General features: G+C 48.6%; 1 protein-coding gene across 1 annotated transcript; it reads left to right on the top strand.

The window, feature by feature from the left end:
• The first annotated feature begins 1,416 nt into the window (after positions 1-1,416).
• Positions 1,417-25,990, top strand: LOC148685452 (phospholipase A2 inhibitor and Ly6/PLAUR domain-containing protein-like). The gene is made up of 6 exons (XM_088671345.1): positions 1,417-1,426; positions 3,969-4,067; positions 9,609-9,716; positions 21,698-21,844; positions 24,768-24,899; positions 25,556-25,990. Exons 1-6 carry the CDS (start codon positions 1,417-1,419, stop codon positions 25,699-25,701), a joined length of 642 nt encoding a protein of 213 aa, XP_088527471.1. The 3' UTR covers positions 25,702-25,990.

Raw genomic sequence — 25,990 nt, 5'->3', positions numbered from 1 at the left:
AAACTGAACACGTAAACTTGGCTGGATCCAGGAATGTCATCAGGTTCCAGCATAACCAGATGACTGGGAAGGCAAATATATGAGCATGTGATGCACTAATTGTTAATTACTTTGTGCCTGATTGGAAACATCTTGGTCCCAAAAAATTGTGATGAAACTGAGGTGGGGATAAAGTAGCAGGGCATGTGATGAAATTTCATGGAATTCCAGAAAAGGACTCATCGACTCACAATTCCTGTTTTACAACAGTGAGGGTGAAATGGACTGGAAGGGGCATTTATGTTGTACCCATCTCTGGAATTTGCTGGCACAGGTGTATAATGGACAGGTGATGGAATGGCCACAAGAATGACATAGGAAACTGATATTGGGTTGAATTAGGCCACAACTTTCTTGATTACAAGAAAAAGTAGGCTTGACTAAGGCATTGGACATCAGGTAGCCTGCCTGCTACCTCATAGGACAATTTCAAGCTCAGCAGCCTCAGCTTTAGCTAAAACAATCTGTGTTATATTATTTGTAAATCACAGTTTGTTATGACAATGTCGGTGCGGACAACTATATAATGGAATTGATTCTAGAATAGTACCCATTATTCCTTCCTTGGCGATTTTTGGGGTGGCATTTTTGTGAGGACTATGGACAGACTATTTGATTCAGCTTCACGGAAACACACTATCAAATATTTTTAGAGGATATATTTTGAAAAATGATGAAATAGTACAAAACTGAACATGCCCAGTTGGCTAGTTCTAGGAATACAATCATGTTCCAGCATCACCAGATTCCTGTTAACAAAATATATACTGTATATGTGATTTATATGCTGATCACTTTGTGTCTGATCGTGGACATCATTTCCCCAGAAGCATTGTGGTGAAATTGAGGTGGGATATGCTGGGAGGTAATTTGGTGAAATTACATGGGGTTCCCAAAAATTATTCAATTAATTAAAATACCTGTTTCTTAACCCTGAGAATGGGATGGAATGCAAAATGCAGCTGGCAGAATTTCATACTATTTCCGAAAAAGAGTTAATCCAATTTCCACATTGTGCTTTGTGTTCCAAAATAAGATTACACCATGTCTGGGAAAGCATGCAGTCTCAAATTGCATCATTTCTCAACCCCATACCGGACCAGTTCTTTCCACCTGGAACCCTCGAGCTCCCTTCTTGGCCTATAAATCCCTCCAAACTAGCCTCGTCCTCCATCGTGCACCTGCTTGTTTGTTCTGAGTGCTCTTCAGCTCCTCAGCTTTTGATCTCTTCAGCACTATGAAGACTTTCCTGAGTACTTGTCTCCTCTTGGTCATCCTTTGTCCAGGTGAGTAGGAGCCTGAGATCTTGAATTCTTTCTTCAAGAACAGTCAGTCAAAGGGCACCTTTAGAGCAAGAGAGGCAGAGCAGGAACGGAAATGGTTCATGGTGAGTGTTAGCCAAATGTGCCTTCCTCTTAGCACGTTTCTCCCTTTTGTGATGAGTTTGTTCATCTTCAAAGTCCATGAATACTTTGGTAAAGGCTGCTCTCCAACTGGAGTGTTCACAGGCCAGGGTTTCACAATTGTTGGTGTTTATAATACATTTTTTTAGCTTTGCCTTGATTGAGTCTTTAAACCTTTTTTGTTTTTTTTGGTGATCACCAGCATTATGCTTTCCATTTTAAAGTTTGGGATAGAGCAGTTGTTGTGGAAGATGATCACAATGGCTCTGCATGAAGGAGAGGAAGTCTAGCTAATCAGAGGAATGGATGAGGGAGAGCAGAGCAGGGAGGCTGGCAGGAGAAGATAAAAGCAGCAGAGCCAACAACTGCCTAGAGAGGCAAGGGGATTGGTTCTCCTTACTGTGCCTCCTTGCAGCCTCCTCGTAAATGTTGTACATGTGGTCTCAAGTGCACACAATGAGCACCCCCAATGTCAGGCAGAACTTGGTGCCTCTGCCTTTAACCACAAGTTGAAAACATTGGTTGCAAGAGTGGGGAACCAGTGTAAGGGCCAGCCCTGGTAGGGGGTTTGCTTTTTTGGAGATATCTCCCTAGCTGTAGCTAGGCAGTTAGCAGTGACAGGGGATGGCGCCAAAATTAGCAGGTAGAGCCTTGAGTGTCCTCCTGTATGGCAGATGATGCTGCCCTCTTAGCTACATCCCCCATTGGGTTAAGGAGGATTCTTCGAGCTCTTCATGAATACGAGACCCAACACGAGCTCCGTCTTAATTATGCCAAGACCAAAATAATGGTTTTTGCTGCCCGACCAAAACCTAATTTGTGGTCAATTAATGGTATTCCCTTAGAGCAGGTTAGTTGCTAGTTACCTGGGTCAGATAGTTCGGTCCAACAGGTCCTTCTTGGCACACAGAGAATACATAGCCACAAATGCTTCTAAAACAGTGGAAGTTGCCCTGCGACTCTTTAAAATGAAAGTTCTCCCACTACTTCTAGTGGGTATTGCCTTGGGTTCGCGTAGGGACTTTGTAAGATTGGAATCTATCCATTCACAATTCCTCAGGGCCATTCTCAGGACCCCCCCTTCTGTTGCGGGTGCGATCATGAGATTGGAGACCAGTTGCCAAGCCTTTAGGTATGTGGCCCTGAAAGCGAAATTATGGCTATGGCTCAAACTATGTTTTAGACCAGTGGGTTTGGCCCCCCTGATTCTGAGGTATAATTTTAAATCTCCATGGGAAGGGGAAGTGATAGAGGAAGTGCAGAAGTGTAGTCTGTCCTCCCTTTATATTGAGTCCATGACGTATAGCCGCGCTAAAGTGGTGATCACTCAGAGATTGGGGGATATCGCCAGACAGGAGGACATAGCCCGTGTGAAATCTGGGATGTTTTTAGGGGAGCAGGTGTATTAGGCTGCACCAGCCCGTTACCTGGCGGATATCCACTACGTGGAATACCACAGACTACTTACTGCGGCCAGACTGAATGTTCTTGATTCGGCGGTTTTGAGAGGAAGATTTGGAGGAGTCCCATATGGTCAGAGAATGTGCCATTGTGCCTTGGGTGAGGTAGAATCCACAGAACACATTTTACTGTGTTGTCCCCCCATATTTATCTCAGTTTAGTTCCTGACTAAGAGAACAGCAGGCAGCATCTTTGCTAAACAAGCCCACTGGGAAAATAACCTTCTTGGTAGCTAAATTCCTCCTCCTGGCGCTCCAGTGTCGGAAACATATAATCGAATGCCTTGATGTGGGTTACCTGTAGGAGGTTCAGTAGCGCGGTCGTACTTCATTTATGTATCCCTCTGATGCCTTCAGTTTTATATTTTTATATTTGTATTGAGAAATGTTTTTTCTTTCTGACTATTGCTCGAATAAATTATATTGATTGATTGACAGGGGATGGAATATAGCCTCTGCTGTTGTGGGCCCTGGGTTGGAGGAGTGGTATAGGGAGGGGTGAATGGAGTTTCTTAATGAACTCTCCAGCCATTTCCCCTTTGGATAGGCTGCCGTTTGGATTTTTTCCTGGTAGGTAGTGTGGTGTAGTGGTTGGCGTACTGAGCCCAGGAGATGAAAGAGATCAGATTCAACATTCCCCATTCAACCACAAAGGTGATATCAAGTCTTGTTTAGTGGTTGTGTCCTGAGGGTCTATTTAGAAAGTGTTCTTGCATTTCCTTAGGGAATGGGGAAAGGGGCAATTTTTACTTTTGCAGAGCCTTTTCCACCCACAGGATTATTATGTGGAGTGGGGTGCATTTAGCATGGCTCCAGGTAAAGGCAAGGTTAAGGGGGGCCCAAAGGCAAAGGAAAGGCATCTGCACCACAGAGGAAGCATGCATAGCCATCCCATTCCCCTCCTCTTCCGTTGGGGTTATATTGATGTTCATTGAGACCCCCAGAAAGCAGAAAGCAGCCCTGCTGCAGCTGCAGCTTCCAAGTCAGCAGCACACAGTGCTTGGCAGCTGGCAGAAGCAAGAAACACAAAATCCTAACCAAGGTGTTGTTAATTTAATTTCAACAGGATGGGATGCCTTGGAAGTAAGTACCGGTTATGCCTCGCAGGAAGTGCCAGCGGCGGAAGGCACCCAGGAGGTGGTCATGGCAGCTGATACTGCAGCAGGTGAGGCATTTTCTTCTCAGCAGTGGAGTTGGCCAGGGTGGCATCCCCAATTGTCATGGGTTGGTCAGGGTTGGACTCCAGTCCAATGGCCTTTCTCCCCTCCAGTGGTGGCTGTTGATTCCTCTGGCTTCCCCCTTTATACTTAGGGATCTGCCGTCTTGTTGGATGCCATGATGGGCAGCCTGTAATAAGGTAAGGGACTCAGGGTGGGTCGAACTGACCAATCACCCTGATCTGCAGAGATAACAGTGATGCCCTCCCTGCATCCTGTATCATCCACCAGCTCAGAGGGGAAAGGAAGGGGAGCAGGCGGGTCAACCTCATCAGTTCTGTCCCACCCTAATCCCTTGGGTGTGGTTAAGAGGGATGCCATTCTATTTTCAGAGTCATCAGCCCCCATGGGTTCTCACCTTCTCCCAAGTACCAAGGAGAGGATTTAGAAAGGGGAATATGCCGATGCGTTCACGCTCTTATATAGGGAAATTCCCAAGAAAGGAAAGTATATAGAAGGTGAGATTGTTGCAGGCACAGGAAGGTGGAGAGGGTTTTGGCCAATTGGTTTCTGGGGTTTTAAAATTTATGCCAGGATTAATATATCAAAGCAGCCCCAGGATTGGATTTATGGAGCATACTCAGAGTTCGGGGGAGGGGGGATTGAAGGCCTATGATGAAGCTCTATGCAGCTGGGCAGCTACTGAGTAGGCCTGGCAGCTGGACAAAAAAGTCTCCGAGTTATGGCTCTAATTTTATGTCTCACATACGACCCATAGAATCCTAGAACTGTAGAGTTGGAAGGGACCGGGAGGGTCATCTAGTTGAGTGTTTCCCAACCAGTGTGCCTCCAGATGTTTTGGGACTACAACTCCCATCATTCCTGACCACTGGTCTTGCTAGCTAGGGATGATGGGAGTTGTAGTCCCAAAACATCTGGAGGCACATTGGTTGAGAAACACTGATCTAGTCCACCCCTTTGCAATGCAAGAATCCTTTGTTCATTCTATTTTCAGAGCCATCAGCCCCCCTGGGTTTTCATCTTCTCCCAACTACCAAGGAGAGGATTTAGAAAGGCGAATATGCCAATGTGTTCACACTCTTATATAGCGAAATGAAAGTATATAGAATGTGAGATTGATGCAGGCACAGGAAGGTGGAGAGGATTTTGGCCAAAGCAGCCCCAGGATTGGATTTATGGAGCATACTCAGAGGGGGTGGGGGTTGAAGACCAAGATGAAGCTCTATGCAGCTGGGCAGCTACTGAGTAGACCTGGCAGCTGGACAAAAAAGTCGCCGAGTTATGGCTCTAATTTTATGTCTCACATATGACCCATAGAATCCTAGAACTGTAGAGGTGGAAGGGACCGGGAGGGTCATCTAGTCCAGCCCCTTGCAATGCAAGAATCATTTGTCCAACATGGGGCTCAAAGCAACAACCCTGAGATTAAGAGTCTCATGCTTTACTAGCTGAGCTCACTTAATGCCTAATCAAACCCAAGCCACATTACCCACATCAGAGGGGCAAGGAGTTCAACCTCACCTGTTGGGTTGGGGATATAGTTCCTTCAGTGCTTGTGGCGAACACCCATGGTGCTAGTCCACAGCATCTGTGCACTGTGTGCATTGCGTCTTCACAAAGACAACCCCCCCCCGGGGTTTTCCAGGATTTTGCTCCCTGAGCCCAAGATTTGTGACAGTAAATCGGAAATCTGGAAGTGGTTAGAAGTTTGTGCCTGGTTTTAGAGTCAAAAATTGTAGGGCTTCCTATGCTGATCTCATGAAGACTCAGCCATCTTCCCATTGGTTTCAGCAGAGGTCACCTAACTGTGGTCCGTGTGCCTCATACATCTGCCAACTTTCCATATCTGTTGATTCAGCCCTTGCTCTGTTGTGGCAATCATGCTTCCCTCAGCTAGCTAAGGTCCTCGGCAGGGTTTGATGGACATTATTTCCATGAGGAGGAAGGTTGATAGGGAAGACTCTCTTGGTGTACAATTCCTCCCATGGTCTTCTCACCCACCCCAAATGGATTTGTTTGGCTGGGGGGAAGCACCATTACCAGTGTGCTGAATGTGAAAGTATGTAATGAGACTGTTGAAGTCCCATTCTGTGATTCTCTGCCCAACGACGTGTAGTGGGAGGGGGGGGGGAAGAGTATGCCCCTGATTTAGCATGCATGATAGCAAATGGGAAGAAGGCTTTGTGTCTTTCCATTTCTGTGTCTGGAGATGTTCCTGTGTGAGGAATTGGGGGTGGGGGGTGGGTGGGAGATGTGTGTTGGTGTGCATGCAGCCAGAGGCATAGGAAGGTCAGGCGGTACCCGGTGCTGAAAATTTCTTGTTAACCCCCCCCCCCCAGTCAACTGTGGACAGATACTTAAATCTACAGGATGTTTTGGCTTGTGTTATTTTATTTATATTTATTGTTTGTTTATTTAATAACGTTTATATATATATTTTTAAAAAAACCCTGCAAAGTGGTTTACCAAAACAAAAAACAACGCAAAAACCACGGCAGTAAAATCAAGAAAAATTTACAATCCTACTTTAAAACATACAAAAGCTAAAATATTAAGATTAAAATTATTTAAACTTCCTAAGCATCTAGGTATGCTTGCCTAAAGAAGAATGCTTTTAGCGGGTGCCCAAAAAGAGTCTAGCAAAGGCACGTGGTTTGTTGCATTAGGTGGGGAGTTCCAAAGTGCAGGTGCTGTCACACTAAACAATGCAGTACTGATATTATGTGGAACCTGTAGTAGTGCCTGAAACTACTGAAGGGGAGGTTTTATTTATTGTGATTTTACCATGCTCTGTATTATCTGAAAAGGAAAACATTTATTTAAAAAACAGGACTGCACAGCAGCAATCTAGTCTCATCATGATCAGTGGGACTTATTCCCGAGCTGATGGGAATCCTATGCACCCCTTGCATCCAACTTGTACCTAAAACTCTGCACAAGACTGCACCAGAGAACTGTAGAGTTGGAAGGGACCCCCTGGGGCAAATCCCTGGGGCAATGCAGGAAACTCAACTAGGCCATCCCTGACCGATGACCATCCTTCTTCTGTTTTCCCCCTCACAACAATGGAGACTAGAGGTGGGGGGGAAAGATAAATTTTGACAATGGGGCAGATTTGTCAGGTGCGCGCAGGCACAGCTTGAAATCATTACACAGAGAGGACCCCCACATGGGTTTCCCCGCATGTAACGTAACAGGCGGGGACCCAGCTCAGATAGAGAGAAAGACATTGGGGGAGGGGAGGACAAAAGAGTACCAAAGTCTGCCCATTTTATCCTCCTTGGGATGGCTGTGCCAGGGCTCTGGGACCACCCTCCCCAAAATATTAACTTTTCTTCAATGTACTGTTACCACTGTTATTCTATAGTACAGATCCTTTTTAAATTAAGCACTTTTTCTAAAATTAAAACGGCAGAAGTAATCAGCAGCATAGATATCAAAGGAAAGGTAAGAGAATAGTCCCTAATAGATACAAGGGAGACACGGATATTACACAAGCACACAGGAGTAAATAAGGCAGCCTTGGGGAGAAGGCTTAACCTCGATATGGGAGACTGAAAGGGCTTTAAAAAAGTCTTGTGTCTAGGAATATTTTTCTGCAAAAGCATCAGACTGGTTGTCAAAAGTGTGAACTTCATTAATAGACCCTATTTAAAGGAATTGTTCAATTAGCCAGTGTTTCTCAACCTTTTTTGGGCCACGGCACACTTGTTCCGTGAAAAAAATCACGAGGCACACCACCATTAAAAAAGTTTAAAAAATTAACTCTGTGCCGCCCTATATTATAATTATGACTGTAAGAAACACTTGCCAAATATTGCTTTCCGGCGGGTAAGCGCTGGTTATTGGTGGCCGCCAGGCACATGACAATGCAAATCGCCTTTCTCGTCACCGCACATCGCGGCACACCAGCCAGCGTCTCACGGCACACTAGTGTGCCGCGGAACAGGGGTTGAGAAACGCTGCAATTAGCCACAGAATTGCTTTGCTGATTTTTCTCATCTTTTAATTATACAACTGCTTTTGGGGGGTCCTAGCTACATGCAAGGAAGACTGGGGTATGTGACTGAGGGAGGGGGTCCTACATTCCTGCAGGGAAGGCTGGGGGAAAAGGGAAGGCCGACCTGTTGAGTGCCCAGGGCGGCATTGAGCTGCTGCTCCCGGTGCCAAGCATGGGCAAATCGGGGCAGCATCGCTGTCACTGTCCCATGCGCTCCGCTTTCGGGGGCAACAGAGGCTTTTCGGAGGGGATTGGGGCCTGAAGGGGGTGCGCAGGACAGGCAGTCACTTTGGCAGGACAGGCAGTCGCCTTGGCAGGCCTCCTCAGCAGCCCGGAAAGTTGGCCTATGTGAAGAAAATGAGAGACTGGGCTGAGTAGATTCGGCCTTGTCTTGCCTTTGCCCCACCCCCAACCTAGCTGGCCAATCGGCTGCATGCAAGGGGCGGGGCAAAGACAAGGCCAGACCTAATCTACTTGGCCTAGTCTCATCTTCTTCACATAGGCTGACTTCCCGGGACCCAGGAAGCCCAGCAGAGGGCAGTGTTGTCAACTTTCCTTTTTTGCGGGAAATTCCGTTATTCAGTGCCCTTACTTTCATATCCAGGAGTTGACAGCACAATAGGATTCCTTATCTTCAAATCCAGAGGTTGACAGCTATGGCGGAGGGTAGGGCAGTAGGGCGGTTCATAAAAAAACCTTTTTAAAAATAAATAAATAATGGCTGCTCCAAAGGTCTTGTCTTACTACACTAGGGATTATATAGCTATATCTGAAATTTCATGCATATCAGTTAATATCTTGACCCTGCTCCACTGAATTGAAATTTCAGCCTTCACGACATAGGAAAATGGCCAAGTAAACAGCTATTTTCATGGCGGAGGGTTAAGATAGAGTGGGACCTCGACTTACGAATTTAATCCGTTCCAAATGCACACTTGTGGGTAGAAAATTTCATAAGTCGAGTTTCCCATAGGAAAAGCGGTTTCCCATAGGAATGCATTGGAAACGGAAAAATTCGTAAGTCGAGGAAACCACATCTAAAAATTCGTAAGTCGAGGAAACTGTATCTAGCCGCGAACGGGTTTTCCGTTTGGATGTCAAAAAAATCGTAAGCGTGCGGCCACTGTTTCTGCTCGTAAGTCAAAAACGTTGGATGTCGAGTACTTCGTAAGTCGAGGTCCCTCTGTATTAACTGATATGCATGAACTTTCATATACAGTATAGTTATATAATCCTTAGTGTAGTAAGATCAGACCTTTGGAGCAGGCATTTTTGAAAAAAAAAACCCATTTTTTAAATGAACCGCCCTAGTAGGGCAGTAATTGTTCCTTGGTAATTTGTCACCCCCCTTCATGATGGCACCCGGGGCAGATCACACCCCCCCACTCCTCTTCCTACGCCCCTGCATGCAGCCTCCAACACACCACTACATGTGGATCCTGAGACCATTAACATTGCTCGTGTTTGGCTTGGAATATTCCGTTTCTTAAAGACTGAGCAACCTGTGTTTCCTCTTCTCTCCTCTCAGAAGAGAAAATTATCGAATGTCTCGTAAGGGCAGAATACACATCGATCAAAACCACTTGTCGTATCAAAGGAGGAAGTTGCTTTACTCAGCTTACTGAAACTTATTTAAGTGAGTATGAAGCCTTTCTGTCATATTAAATCTAAGTGTGTGGGTCAATCCTTTGGTCTCTGGGGTATCTAGCAACAGAATGCTGATCTCACCAACCCTGAGGAACTCAACTTTTTCAATAATTAAATATTAGTAGAATTAAAACTATATATAAAATCTGTTTAAAATGTACTAATATTTACAGTAAAAACAGCATGGTCTCAGCCGTTTCATTAAAAGCAGTCATTCCCCAAAAACCTGTTGAGACCTGCTTGTAAAAGAACAACAAGGCGGGATCTAGTCTAGATTCTTGAGGGAGGTACAATGAAAGCAAAAATTAAAATAAAGAAGAAAACCTCATGTTGAAACCCAACCACCACCCCCTCCCTCTCAGCAAGGGAGTTACAGAGTCTGCAAGGAGCCACTGAGATGGCCCATTTCCATGTCATTAACTAATTGAGTGTGGAACCTCTCTCATACTTTGACTCAGGGAAGCCTCTTAGATCTACAGAGCCACTGGTAACCTTCTCCTGACTTTTACCAGCTGGTTACTGTGAACAAACTGCATAAATATTCAGGCCTCATCTTTCTCTGGCACTTGACTCATAGCTCCCTCTTAACTCCTAAATGACAATCCCTCAATGAATGATAATTCCAAACTACTTAGAAAGCAACCAAATCAGAGTCTACTCTTTGTTGGTGCAGACACATGGATGTAGCAATGAGGTGCGCAGGGAGTGAATGCACACAAGGAGACATACGTTGGTTTCAGATTAGTCCACAACTTTATTCATTACAGTCATAAACAACTTTGACACAGACACTGGGCATGTAACCAATACCAACCATGGGGATGAACAATACAGTGGTACCTCAGGTTACAAACGCTTCAGGTTACAGACACTTCAGGTTACAGACTCCGCTAACCCAGAAATAGTAACCTCAGGTTAAGAACTTTGCTTCAGGATGAGAACAGAAATTGTGCGTCGGCGGCGCAGCAGCAACAGGAGTCCCCATTAGCTAAAGTGGTACCTCAGGTTAAGAACGGTTTCAGGTTAAGAACAGACCTCCAGAATGCATTAAGTTCTTAACCGGAGGTACCACTGTATTAGCATCCACCAACAGCATGAAGAACATCCCATGAAACCTAAGTAGACACTGGCAAGGGGTGCTCTGTCCCCTGAGCCCATGAGCTGGATGTATGGACAAGGAATGCATTCTTCCAAGATCCCTGAGAGGGATCCCATCTGACGGGTGGGGCTCCACCTCCCATTCCCACTAAGGATCCAGCCCAATGATTCTTCTGTTGCACAAAGTGGTGAAATAGAAGGTTGCATAGAAGGTGACTGCCAAACCTACAAGTCCAGCATGCCATTAAGGATATCCACTTAGCCACCTCTTGCAGCCAGCTGCTTAGAAGTATATAATCTGTCCTGCAAAAAGTCCCCTTGAGCTTGCACATTTTGCTTCATCACTTGGTTCATTTTACTTGGTCCTTGTTAACACAGATGGGATTGACAGTCCCCCTCCACACTTGCCTCTTTCATTTGCAGGGTTAACCAAGCCTTTTCCTTGTCCCCCCACAGTCTTCTACCCACACAGACTACCCAATCTCCTCCTCCTCCTCCTCCTCCTTCATTTGTTGTCTTCTTCCCTTGAGTCCTGCAATGCTTTCCCAATGAAAGCAAAGCAGACTGCTGTGACTTGGTTCCATTGCTCACCTCACTTTACACTCTCTCCTTTTTTTGCAATTCATTTTTATTGGTTGCTTTAGACATACATTCATCAAATCACATTGTAAAACTTGATTTTCCTGTAATTAAATATATATATTTAAAACATAATGAAAGAAAAAAGAACAAAAATACTTATTTATTTATTTATTTATTTATTGGGTTCATTTGTAATCCATTTGTGTTTGACTTCCCTCCCCTTCTTACTTGGGTCCTCAGTTTTACTTTGTTGACTGCCTCCCCTAACACAGCCATTTATTCAATAACCTAATTCCATTGTTTTACCTTTTTTTTTTCTTACAGGAGTTATTCTAAACCAGACCAAAAAAAATCTCCATAATGGTCTATGCTGGCCCCAAGACTCCCTCTTGGGTGTTGGGGGGGATGCGTAGCCTTCGCAGCTCCCCCCTTAAAGCCCTTTATCGATCCAGCCGTTTTGAGCTCATGCCATGTTCCGTCCCTTGGCAAACAGGAAGTCACTTCACTTTACACCAGGGGTAGCCAACCTTTCTTGATGGTAAAATTTCCTTACCACCCACCAGTGCTTGATGGAAGGAGGATTCAGTTTGCGCAGTCAGGCGGAGTCCCCCCAGCCCCCCAGGGCAGCCCCGAGTGGAATAACGACACAGGACTACGTATTTATGGGATTAAAAATTGGCCACAACTTTATTAAAATTCAGATGTAGGAAGACCTTGGCGCAGGCATTGGGCGTATATCCCTCCCAGCCCCCCGCAGGGGGTGGGGTGATCTTCAGGGTTGTCCAGCATGAGTGGGGGTTGGGCTAACTCTGGAGAACATATGTTCAAGCAGATAGCCCGCCCCCCGGATCGCCGCCGCTGGAGGGGGAGGGCAATAACCAGCCAAGTGGCATCGCCAAATGCCCCCCCTTGATGCCCGATTACGGGAACCCTGTTATCGCCGCCGCAATAGGGCGGGGGGTCACCGCCCCCACGCCCTTCCCCTTTGTGTAAATGACTAAAGGATTCCGCCCAAGGCCTGCATCCGCCAAAGTTGTGACGAATTGCTACGGGAAAGGCGAAACCTGCCAATGCAGGGAAAGTCCTTTCCAGCCCTTTAACAGCGACCGGTCGTAGCAGCGCCTGCGTGCGTGTACGCCTGTGGAAGAAAAACCTGAAAAGCACGAAGCCTGTGGAAGAAAACCTGAAAAGCAAGAAGCCTGTGGAAGTAAACATTTTTATTTATTTGTTTTTATTTTATTTTATTTTATTTTTTCCTTTTTTTATTTATTTATTTTATTCTCCTATGGACCTGTAAAGCAAGCAAAAAGGTTAGGGAGTGGAGGGTGGGAAAGCTCTGAATCCGTCGGCTGCTTCCCAAGAATGGCTCCTCTTCTTTGTGTGCAGGTAAGCCTACCTGATCCTACCTGGCCAATCCCCCTGGCATGCCCCCTTCGGCCGGATTGGTCGGCTGATGGAGTGGGCGGTGACTCCAGCCTCCAGCCTCAGGTAGGCAGTGCCAGCCTCCAAACTTCCAGGTCTGCCCTAGGGTTCCCAAGGGTGGCTGCGCGCGACTGCGCAAAATGCGCCTCCCCTTTATGTTGGGGAAGCGGTCATTGCGCAGTCAGGCGGAGTCCCCCCAGCCCCCCAGGGCAGCCCCGAGTGGAATAACGACACAGGACTACGTATTTATGGGATTAAAAATTGGCCACAACTTTATTAAAATTCAGATGTAGGAAGACCTTGGCGCAGGCATTGGGTGTATATCCCTCCCAGCCCCCCGCAGGGGGTGGGGTGATCTTCAGGGTTGTCCAGCATGAGTGGGGGTTGGGCTAACTCTGGAGAACATATGTTCAAGCAGATAGCCCACCCCCCGGATCGCCGCCGCTGGAGGGGGAGGGCAATAACCAGCCAAGTGGCATCGCCAAATGCCCCCCCCTTGATACCCGATTACGGGAACCCTGTTATCGCCGCCGCAATAGGGCGGGGGGTCACCGCCCCCACGCCCTTCCCCTTTGTGTAAATGACTAAAGGATTCCGCCCAAGGCCTGCATCCGCCACCCGAGACCACAAATTGGGGTCTCGCCGCCAAGACTACCTACACCTGAACCGCCCCAGAAACCGCCAGCCATTCCAGGAGGCTGTGTCTTATGTCGCTCAGCCAGAGGTCGCAACCTGTGGCTGTGAGGTGAACGCCGTCATGCCTGAATAGTTCCTTCCTGTAAATTTTGATGCTGGGATGCTTCACAACTTGACCTCCAATGCGCGTGAGTGCTGCGCGCAGTGCCCTATTGATTTTTTGAACAGTGTAGTTAAGCCTGACATGGGCGGCGTTGTTGCGCCATTGTAGGCGTGGGAGGAGTTCTGACCAGAATATGGTAACGCTAGGGTACGCTGCCTGAAGGCATTCCAGGTCTGAAATAGCCCCTTTTATCAAGACGATGCTCTTGCGCGCAACCAGGTCATTCTCGCCAAGGTGGATGACCAGCGCGTCAGGTGGTTGGCGGAGTGTGAGTTCGTGACGCAGCCAGGGCATGAGCGCATCCCAGCACATTCCGCGGTGACCAAACCAAGTGAGGCTGATCTTCGGTTGAAGGCCCAGGTGTTCATCGGCTAGAACCGAGGAGGCATGGACCGATGCCCAGTATACAATGCTATGGCCGAAGATCCAGATGCGCTTGGGGTGTGTACCTGAAATAAATCATCATACAGAAGCTGTCAGAACCCATTGCCTTTACCGGATATACCCTTTGAATGCTGCTGAGCGCCAGCGGCCCAATGCCTTTATGCGCTCCGGGGGAAGCCCACTTGCCGCCGCTGTAGTGGCTGCCCCTATGCGGAAGGAATGACCGGAGTAGTGGGCAGGGTCGCCCCCACAGGCCTGGATGGCCTTCCGCAGTACCGCGGTGAACTGCGTGCGTGTCAGGGGGCGGCCTGTGGAGTGTATTAGCAGGGGGCCTGGCCCGTGCGGGCGCACCTTGATATATTTCTGTATGTCCGATACCGGACAGGGCCCACCTCCTGTGGAGCGTGTCAGGGTAAGGGTGGCACCTTTTCCCAGCTGGTCAGTTTTAGAGGCCCTTATTCTAACAAGCACCCTGTGGCCATCTAGGCTGACGTCCCTCAAGGTCAGCCCCCTGAGTTGGGATGATGTTTTGTCGCAGACGCATTCACCCAGCCTAAGGGCGCCGAAATATGCCAGAGAGAAGGCTGCCCTGAAAAGCCTAACCTCATGCTCGGACCAGCATATACGAGGGAGCACATCCCAGATCTGACTGAGGGTCTCTAAGGTGATTGGCCTTCTCCTATCAGGACTGGGAGGGTGTGTGCGGTGCCATCCTGCTATCAGTTTTCTAACTCGGAAAGTGTCACATGGATCAGGGTGCTGCGAGCAGTTACAGAAATAGGATATTGCAGCCTTGTGGATCTGAATTGTTTTGATGGCCATGCCTCCCCTCTTGAGGTGCACTAAATATTTCAAAACCTCAGACTCCCTGGGCGCGTGACTGAGCCGCGGATCACACTTAGCTCTGAACTGCTCAAACTGTGACCAGGCTCTGGTATAGGACTGCAGCGTTGATGGAGCAAGGGCACTCAGTATCCCTGACATCACTTCGGCTCTCCAACCTTCCACAGCTCCCCCGGAAATGTCTCTGGGAGCTGATCGGCCTCGGGCGCTAGTTCTCGGAAGCGCTCCATCTGAAAACGAGACAAAGCATCCGCAATCTCATTATTAAGGCCTGGAATAAACCTGGCTGAAAAGGAGATGTTACCTTTGAGGCAATCCAACACGAAGAGATGCAGTATACGAATCACCCTGTCAGATTTTGCGGACTGCTTTGCAATGATCCGGACCACAGCCTGGTTGTCCGACCAGAAGCAGACCCTGGTGTCCTTGAGGTGGGCCCCCCAAATGCGAAGGGCTACTAGGATAGGGAAGAACTCAAGAAATGTTAAATCACGCGTGATACCTGCTGTATGCCATGACGCTGGCCATGGTTGCGCACACCAGTGGCCTCTGAAGTAGACGCCAAAGCCACAGCGACCCGATGCATCCGAATGTATCTGGAACTCCTCCTTTGGCTGCAGCCAAGATTGCCAGAATGACACCCCGTTATAACATTTTAGGAAGGTCAGCCATGTGTTTAGATTCTCCTTTATCACTTTTGTGAGCCTAATGTGGTGATGCCGGGCCCTGCCGCCTGCCAGGAGGCGATTTAAGCGGGCACAGAAGGCACGGCCAGGTGCAATGACCCTGCATGCAAAATTAAGGTGCCCTAACAGTACCTGTACCTCCCTTACTGTTGTCTTTTCTTTGAGGAGCATAGCGCTAATCATTTCCCTTAGGGTCTGGAGCTTGGCCTGCGGCAGCCGGGAAGTTTGGTTAATGGAGTCTAATTCAATGCCCAGATATGATATGACCGTAGTCGGGCCCTCCGTCTTGTCGGCTGCCAGCGGGATGCCGAACTCGGCTGCCAGCTGTTCGAAGCAGGCCAATGCTCTGGCGCATGCGTCCGACCCTGCAGGGCGGACAATAAAGTAATCATCCAAATAATGCGAGATGCAATGGGAACCTGACCTCTGTTTCATGGCCCATTCCACGAATGTGCTGAATGTTTCAAAGGCGGCACACGCTATGGAGCATCCCATGGGCATGGCTTTGTCAAAGTACCACATGTCCTGGAATTTGAAACCTAGGAACCTGAAATCATGTGGGTGCACCGGAAGCAGTCGGAAAGCCGATTCAATGTCACATTTTGCCATGAGTGCACCTGGGCCGCATTCCCTCACCAACTTGATAGCATGGTCGAGGGACGCGTAATGCACGGAACATTGCTCACGTGGAATGGCATCATTCACCGAGCCTCCTTTCGGGTAGGATAGATTATGTATCAAGCGGAACTCACCAGGGACCTTCTTGGGGACGATGCCCAGAGGTGATACTATAAGGTTAGGAAATGGAGGCTCGGTGAATGGGCCTGCCACACGGCCCAGCTGGCGTTCCTTGCCAATTTTCCTTTCTGCGATGTGTGGCATCTCACGTACTGATTTCTGATTGGGTGCAACTGAGCATGAAGGTGTGCCTTGCACAGGTATTCTAAAGCCATCTCTAAAGCCCTCCTCAATGTATCCTGCTGCCTCTCTGTTGGGGTATTCACGCAGGAATGGCAGCATGGCTGGAAGAGAGATAGGGGAGGGGGCTAGGGAAAAGATATGGTTATTTGCGGGAAGAGTCCCTTGCAGGCTGAGATCCAGAGGAACCGGATGATGCTCCAGCCCCATGTCTCGCCTGGGATGCGCCTGAACCCGGGCCACGTGGGCCACGAAAGGGCCGCTTCCCCTTGTAGCATTTACTGATAGGGTGGGTACCAGCATAGCGCTCACATTCATGGGCATAACGGCATTTTTCCCTGAAGCAGGCCCCATTGTTAAATTCCCAGCAGGTTCTCTTTGTAGCCTTAGCAACCTGCTTCTGCTGCCTATCGTACCCTGGCTGTTTCTCAAAGTATGGGGCGACAAGCTCTGACCACGCCTTGCTTTCCTGGACGTCCCACCTGAAGGTGGGGTCCTGGGCTGCTCGCTCCCTGAAAGAATGATCATAGGCGAGCGCCGCCTTCTCACCTGCCTTGGCTTCCGCGTTCAGGATGATGAGCAGGTAATTGTACAGGTGCCAGGCTCTATCAGGATAAGCTGCTGATACTATCCCTGCATAAGTGGTAAATCCCGTGAGCCAGTTGCGGAAGGTACGCTCAATGGTCACCTTTTTATCCTTTCTCCGCTGCTCAGATGACTTATATTTCTGACTAGTGGAAGAGGCCGGGGACAGCAGGGAGAAGAGGTCTACAAATTCCCCATTGAGGATCTTCTCCCTGAGCTTCGAATTGAGGCGTATGCCAGGGGGGTCATCCGTACGCTCAAAGTTGGACTCTCTGATATTACCCGCGGAGTCAATGCCCTCCTCCCCGCATGGGGCGATGGCACCATGTTCACGCCTGTGCCTGCGATTGCGGCGGCGCCAGACCCATTGCGGTAGCCCCGGGGAATGTGGGCCTGTGACCCAATAACCTTTGATGCGCCGCCCATGCCCACTGTCACAAGAACTGGACCTACCTGAGGATGTGGAAGATCCAGAGGAATCCCTCTTGCACTTGCGTCCCCTTCTCCTGCATCCATGCCGGCGACTCTCGTGGTGGCATGTCCCGTGTGATCCGTGGCGACATGTCCTGTGCGACTCGTGGTGGCATGAACTGCGCGACTCGGGGCTCTTGTCACCCGCACACCTGTCAAAAGATCTGCGGTGGGGGGACCTACCTCTATGGCTGGAGTGCGCGGCCGGCGAAACCGACCGGGCTTCACGGTCTCGGCGGTCAGGCGAACTACTGGTGTACCTTCCCCGGCTATGGTAGGGTGACACCGGACTCTCCCGCGACTCATATCTCCGGAGGCGCCTCCTGAGCCGCGCGATGGTCCGTTCGTTGCTATCCTCCCGCTCCGATCTAGAGCAACTCCATTCACGGGGTGAGCGTGACGCGGAGGAGCTCTCCCTGCGGGGTGTTTTGGCAGCTGCCTTTTTTCCCACTCGGCCTGCTGCAGCCTGGGATTTTTTAGAACTAGAGGAACCCCCAGCGGCTCTTTTGCCCTTTGGGGCTCTGGGGGGCTTGGTACATCCTTTCCCAGCAGAGCGACCCTTGCCTTTGGCAGCCGCCTGAGCCTTTACCGGCTTGGGGGGAGCATGCCTCACAGTGCCCCTTCTAGTGACAGGTGGAGAAACTTGGCACTTAGGGGGCATGATAATAGAATAAAGCAAGCGAATTGATCGAGGGGTAAACCAAGTTAATAGGGAAAATTAAGGGGTAATGCGCAAGCACTGAGTCACAACAAGAATTGCTACCAAAGCTGTAAAAAACAAATGAGGAAGACGTTAAGCACAGTAGTATGCATGTGTGTCTTGTGTGTGATTGGATGCGCAACAACCAAGGAAATGGTGCCGATCTCAGTGGATGCCCCAAACGCCACCACCAAGATGGCCGCCGCAGTGTGGCCACTGACAAGATGGCCCCCACCAAGATGGCCGCCTCCATGAGGCCACCCAAGATGGCCGCCTCCATGAGGCCGCCCAAGATGGCCGCCTCCACGAGGCCACCCAAGATGGCCGCCCCCTTATTGCGGAGGCCTCTGGCACGGGCCAAGGCCTCCCTGCTAAGGCCGGGGACTGACGCTGCATCTGGGAGGCCTCCGGCGCTGGCCGAGGCCTCCTGCCTTGAAGAGAAGAGGTGGGGGCCGCGCGGAGCGTCAGCGCCCCACCCCCCACGCGGCCCAGCCGCGCCGGGGACCGCCACCTTAGCCAGGAGGCCTCCGGCGCGAGCCGCGGCCTCCTGGCCTTTAAAAAAGAACTGGGGAGGGCGCGGGGCGTCGGCATCCCTCCCTCCCACGCGGCCCGGCCGGGCAGGGGCCGCCGCTGCGGCTAGGAGGCCTCCGGCATGAGCCGAGGCCTCCTGCCCCCTTAAGAAAAGGAACTCCGGGGGGGCGGCCGCGCAGAGCGTCATCGCCCCCCCCAACACAGCCCGGCCGGGCAGGAACTGCCGCTGCGGCCGGGAGGCCTCCGGTGCGAGCCGAAGGCCTCCCGCCCTTCAAAAACACTCGGGGGGGGCGCACGAAGCGTCGGCGTCCCTCCCCCCCACGCGGCCCAGCCGGTCAGGGGCCGCCGCTGCGGCTAGGAGGCCTCCGGCATGAGCCGGGGCCTCCTGCCCTTTAAACAGGAACTCCGGGGGGGGCGGCCGCGCGGCGCGTCAGCCGGCGCAACCGGGGGGGTGGCGAGGCCGCCCGAGCGGCGGTGCTCCCCCGCACGCGGCCTAAGCCGCCTGGAAGCAGTGGGAGGCCTGCGCGGCCTCCCGAGGGGCCACAAACGACCGAGGGGTGGTGGTGGTGAGGCCGCCCGAAACAGTGGCGCCCCCCCACATGTGGCCTGTGCTGGGGTGAAGCGGTGGGACGCCTCCGAGGCCCCCGCTGCCCCAAAAAGCTGGGTGGGGGTGGCGAGGCCGCCCCAAAATGGCGGCGCCCATCCACCCCCGCGGATGTTAGAGGCCGGGGCCGCCAGCGCACGTGGGATGTCCCCGGCACGGGCCGAGGCTTCCTGGCGGCCCTGGAACATGAAGAGAGGCCCCCGCCGCCGTAGCAAGGCCTGGGAAGCGGCCGGGTCGCGCCTGCCTCCCCCCGGGGCCGATAGGCCCGAGATTGCATGGGGGGCGCCCAGGAAACAGCAAGAGGGCCCGCGATGCCCCACCACCCTCCTCCCTTGGGCCGATGGGCCCTACATGCAGTGGGGGGGGGAACGAAAGGGACCCTTTGGGTCAGCCAGAGCCACATTATTACATATATATACATTTTCTTTCCTTTTCTTTCCTTTTTTTTTTAAAAAAAAAAATCTTGCCCCACATGGGGCTCAAACCCCTAGCCCAGATATCGAGGGTCTTGCGCTCCACTGACGGAGCCGTCGTGATCCACAAATTAAATTAAAGTAAATTGAATTAAATTAAATTAAATAATTGGCCCTACACAAAAGGCCAAGCACATGGTAAAGGGGCCTACCTCAAACCTGTGGAATCCGGCGGAGTCCCCAAAGGCTAAAAGCTCTGAATCCGTCGGCTGCTTCCCAAGAATGGCTCCTCTTCTTTGTGTGCAGGTAAGCCTACCTGATCCTACCTGGCCAATCCCCCTGGCACGCCCCCTTCGGCCGGATTGGTCGGCTGATGGAGTGGGCGGTGACTCCAGCCTCCAGCCTCAGGTAGGCAGTGCCAGCCTCCAAACTTCCAGGTCTGCCCTAGGGTTCCCAAGGGTGGCTGCGCGCGACTGCGCAAAATGCGCCTCCCCTTTATGTTGGGGAAGCGGTCATTGTGCCGTAGAACTCCCTACTGCCCTCCTAGAATCCTGAAACATCCACTAGTGGGCGGTAAGGACCAGGTTGACAATCCTTGCTTTACACTCTCATGTACTTTTGAGTTTTTTTCTTGCACAGGCATGTCTGCAGGATTTGGGACACTGCCTGGGCCAGAGTACTGATGCTGTCAATGACCAGGGGCACCATTGCCTTCGGGCAAGAGATACAGAACAATTAAATCAAGAACGAATAGAATAAAAAACAGTTTCTATCTGAGAGCTATAACTATCTTAAATGCTGTAACTAAATAATATGATCCCGGGGAGTTTTGATGGGTGTATATGTGTGTGTGTGTGTGTGTGTGTGTGTGTTGCTTTTAATGGGATGGCATTCAATTTCGTTGTACTATGTACAATGACAATAAAGTATCTATTCTATTCTATCCACTATCTCACCGGGATGCAAACAACACTCCTGAAAAGATTTCCTTAGTACCCACCAGTGCTCGATGAAAGGAGGATTCAGCTTGAAATGCCCACTAGTTGGCGGTAGGGACCAGGTTGACAACCCCTACTTTACACAGGTCTGCAAGATTTGGGACACTGCCTGGGCCAGAGTACTGATGCTGGCAATGACCAGGGGCACAGCCTAGCCACTGTCACACCAGGATGCAAACAACAATCCTGAAAAGGAGGAAGTGATGAATGGAGATTCTCAGACCAATCAGAATGAATTTACCTGATCCAGGCCACATTTTATAAATATTGTCCTCAAAGCCACACACCCCACTCTCTCTTTTTAGAACCAGTCTCCAATTAGCTGCTGCCAAATAGGCCTGCAACATATAATAACAGCACATAGCATCAAATGCTGAAATACTCTGACGGCAAATGAAGCCACAGAAATCATTTTTTAAAAAAGAAAAGGGGGGAAAACATATTCAGACAGATATAACTGTTTTTCTTCATAGAAGGTTGCGTGCAAAAAGATTTCTTGTATTGAGAAAGCCAGAGAGAAATGAGTTTGGGAGATTGGAAAATGAGAGGAAACAGAAGAAACACCATCTTCTCCCGACTCTCAGAAATATAGTATATAATATAAGGCAGCTTCATGAGTCAGGCCCCTGGATCAGCTAGCTGCATATCAGGTAGAGATGGGTGGTAGATCAAGCTATTCTAGGCTCTTTTGTATGAGCAGAAAAACAAGTCCATCCATTCCCATTTATGTGCAAGTTGTTAAGGAACTATCCTAGAATATTCACATGGTATTGCAGAAGAAATTATACTTTGAAGAAACTACTTTATGGATTAGTTTGCTGAATTCAGTTGTTGCCAGGTTTTTTCTCTTAAATCACCCATTTGCCCAATGTATTTATATTTGTACGTTTATCTATTTGAATTTTTGCATATCTTGCTATTCCTTCTCTCTAACAGATGGCTCTAAAAAGACCTACAAAAAGAAGGGATGTTCTGAAGATTGCATCTCAGCAAATGCCACCTTCTCTTCAGTAGAATATAAATACTTCCAGCGTATCAACTATTGCTGTCAAAAGATACTTTGCAACCTCAAAGCGTTTGGCAGTAAGTATATATATATATATATATATATATATATATAGCACTGAGCTTTCAAATTTCTTTCCTTGTTACTCTAAGACAAGCAATACTGTTCCAGTCCAAGATTCATACTTGGGTCATTCAATATCAAGTGATCCAACTTTTTTTACCTCATTTAACACATTTTTAAAAGAAAAGCCTAACTAGCTTTTCAGACACCTTTTAATTGAATAACTTTCTAAAGAAATGCTTGAAGCAACTAATATTATAGTTGAGGTCTTGCTTATTCTGTTATGTTTTACTCCAAGAAGACCCATTTATCCCAAATAGAATCCAATAAGGCAGAAATTTATGCACAAAATTTATTTTGAAAAATGTGAAATTTGCAGGTCATTGTTAGAAATATTAAATAATCAACATATTTTTGGAATTTTTAAATCATATAAATTTTTAATCATTTTTTAAAATTTTAAAATTGAAAATTTTGTATTTTAGATTTAGAGTAAGTCCATAATGTGACATATCATGAAGCTCATGTTCTGAAGAGATTGGTGTTTTTATTTTTTTATTTTTTAAATAATTTTTATTAGTTTTTCTGGTGTTTTTAGTTTTGACATATCTCAATGCTGGGCTGAGTGTGTAGTCTGGCAAGGTCAACATTGTATCTTTTTGAAATTTCAAACTCTCATGACTCAAGAACTGGATGAGATAAAAAAATAGATTTAAATTTAGTTTTGATCACCCAACAAGTGTACAAAAGATTAAGAAAATTGGATGACATGAGGTAAAAAAAAGTTGCATCACCTGATTGGGTGCCAGTGCAATGTTCCTTTGCCAGTAATTAGGGACAGAATTACAGAATTAGGGACAGAGATAAGAACACATGCCCCCTCCCCTTGCTCACTGATAGCCCTCTTCACTCTGGGACTCATCTTGGTGGGGCAGAACTGCAGAGGTAGTTAGTGAAACCATCTATTGCTGCTGGATGCCATGCAGCTGGAGAACAACAAAAGCCGCACTGCTTGGGCAAAGTTGTTGAGCTCTATTTGGGAACATCTCCCCAAAAATAAGTTTTTGGGTTTGGGGGGGATTTCAAAAGCATTTTAATAAATAAAAAACACCATATTTGGCACATGTCTGGGAAAACATGGACATATGGTAGCCCTAAGTTCCTCCCATTGCTATATTTCATGTCTCAGTTAGTGAACTGTTTCTTTCTCTCATTGGTTTTTACAGTAGGTCTGCCAAACATTGACGTTTTCCACTGTCCGGAAAACGGACAGTCAGAAATCAGAAAAATGATGTATCTGTGCATTTGTGGAGTAGAATGGGATGAGTGATACTGAATGAGAAGCTGGGACTGAAACTGCCTTGGTCATGCTGGCCGATGATCTTTGGTGGGCTAGGGACAAAAGTGAAAGCTGTTTCCTAGTTCTGCTGGATCTCTTAGCGGCGTTTGATACCATCAACCATGACATCCTTCTGGACCATCTAGAAAGGCTGGGAGTTGGGGGAACTGTTATACAGTGGTTCCGCTCCTTCATCCTGGGCTATGTTCAGAAAGTGGTGTTGGGGGATGAGTATTCAGACCAGACCCCTGGGCTCTCACTTGTGGAATGCCTCAGGGTTCCGTCCTGTCCCCCATGCTTTGTAACATCTACATGAAACTGCTGGTAGAGATCATCCGGGGGTCAGGCTGGGTGTTCATCAGTATGCGGATGATACCCAGCTCTACCTCTCTTTAAAATCATAACCAGTGAAGGCTTTGAAGGTCCTGTATGAGTATCTGGAGGCGGTTGGAGGATGGATGGTTGCTAACAGATTGAGGTTGAATCCTGACAAGACAGAAGTACTGATCCCGGCTTTGTCGGGCGGGGTGGGGGAAAGTCAGAGGAATGGATCGTTCCTCCGCCTTTCCCCCACCCTGCCTGTCACACAGCCGCCTCCTGCTTTCAAAGCCTCCGCACCGCCACACTTCGGCTCCTTCCCCCGGAGCCGAAGTGTGGCGGTGCGGGGGCGTTTCGCCGCCTGCCTTCCCCAAGCCAAGGGGAAGGCAGACAGCGAAACGCCCTGCTTTCTCCCGCTCGCTTCGGCGGTGGCGGCGCTTCGGCGGCCGATCCCAGGCCGGCCCAAGGGAGAGCACAGCACGCAGGGCGAGCAGGAGAAAGCACATGGCGGCAGCGCTGAGGGGGCCGGACCGGGCCAGCCGGAGGGCAAGCACCGCACACTTTTTCTTGCTCGCCCCGCACGCTGCGCTCGCCCTCAGGCTGACCTGGGATTGGACGCCTCAGTGCCACTGCCACAGAGGCAAGCAGGAGAAAGCATGCAGCGCTCACCCTCGGGCCAGCCCGCATCGCCCCCCTCAGCACCACCGCATGCTTCCTGCCGCTGCTCCGTGCGCTGCTGTATCGTGGCGGGGTGCTTCCCGCTCCTCAGCTGAGAAGCAGGAAGCACACACACCCATGATACAGCATCGCCGGAGCAGCAGGAAGTCCGCAAGCAGTCCCCCAGAGCCCATAGGAACACATTGATTATGTTTCACTGCATTCCTATGGGAAACCGCAACTCGCTAGACGAACTTTTTGTAGGACGAATTGAGTCCTGGAACGAATTAAATTCGTCTAGCGAGGCACCACTGTACCTAAATCTATTTCATAGTAATAAGCACTATATAAGAATATGTAATTTGTGCTGGAACATCTCTTATAATAAGCAATGCCCACAAAATAACAGTGGCTAATAAGTAACATGCACAACAATAAACTGACCCCCTAAAAAATACTACTCCTTATCTCAAGTCTATCTTCATTGTCAACATCATTAATTGCAGAAACAAAATGAAGTAGAGATGCTGCAACCCTCAGAATTAGAGACCTGAGGTCTAGGGATCATTATGGAGATAAAAGGGCTGGAACCATGTCTTGACTTCTGTGGTTGCTTTTGGCAGAACCAAGTCGTGATTTAAATGGGCTTGAGTGTCCAAACCTTTGTGTAGCTGAGTCAGCAGTTTCTGAGGGTTCAGATGCCATCAAGTGTTACAATGAGGAGACTCAGTGCATCGAGTTTGTTCTTGTTGATGGTAAGTAGATATCATACCAAAATAAAAGCTTAGTTGGTCTTTAAGGTGCTACTGAAGGAATTTTTTAATTTTGTTTTCGACTCAGACCAACACGGCTACTTACCTGTTGCCAGCCAATGAGTGAGCTGGGGGAAACATGGTGGGTGGGTGGGTTATAATTTCATTCTGTTTGTGGCTTCCTGTCAGAAAATGGACGATTTGTGCATTTGGGGGAAGTTTCTTTTTCCTGAAAACATAACTCACTTCAAATCATCTTTGCTTTGTATTTATATAGATGAGTATGTATATTTATGGGGTGGGGGTATGAGAAGGTGAGAGAAATAGTCTGGTTGTTGAATTACATGTAAAAGTGTATTTAAAGAGTGTTTTCACTAGTCTTTAAAAGAAGTAAAATTAGCCACGGAGGCCTGATCTGGAAAGCAATATCGATTCAGATGAGTCCTTGGCCCATAAAGGGGGGGAATAGACTTTTCTCTTTCCAAATATTAAACATCTGTCTCATTTTCATTTCATGTTGTGATTTCCAGATTCTTTCTATACTTGCTCAGTATAGTTACTAAGAATTAAGGTGCTCCTATTTTTTCTTTTTGCACACACACACAAACACCAGTTGCTACCCAGATGCTCATCTGACCTTGTCTCTTTTTCTTTTCTAGACGACAGTGAAGTTCCTGATAAGGTCATGAAAGGCTGTGCATCACCAGCTTTTTGTGAATTGGCCAAGACATCAAAACTTAACGAGTACTTTTCAGGCACAATAACAAGAGCACGATGTGGTGAAGCTCTTCCTTCACCAAACTAACTCAGCGTTGAAGTGTAGTTACAGTAGGAAGAAAAAATGTCTTCTCCCTTTTGGATTCCACAATTTTCTGCAACAGTGGAAGTGGTGGTTGCTTACCTCATTGTGGTGGGAGTGCAGATCACCTGGGATTCACAGGACTCCTGAGTCTTCTATTTGGTGAATGGGATGCAGGGAATAGAAAACTAGAGTAGAAATGAGGGGATTGGGGGCTTTGGCTCATGACAATATGGGATATGGGTTAAATTATCCTTTGTTTACAATCAAAATAAATTGGTGAGGCAAACAAAAA

The sequence above is a fragment of the Zootoca vivipara genome, chromosome 6 (genome assembly GCF_965207765.1).
Source record: "Zootoca vivipara chromosome 6, rZooViv2.hap1.1, whole genome shotgun sequence".
Classification (NCBI taxonomy): Eukaryota; Metazoa; Chordata; class Lepidosauria; order Squamata; family Lacertidae; genus Zootoca; species Zootoca vivipara.
The sequence above is the reverse complement of the archived record's forward strand: the minus strand, read 5'-3'. Positions and strand labels throughout refer to the sequence as shown.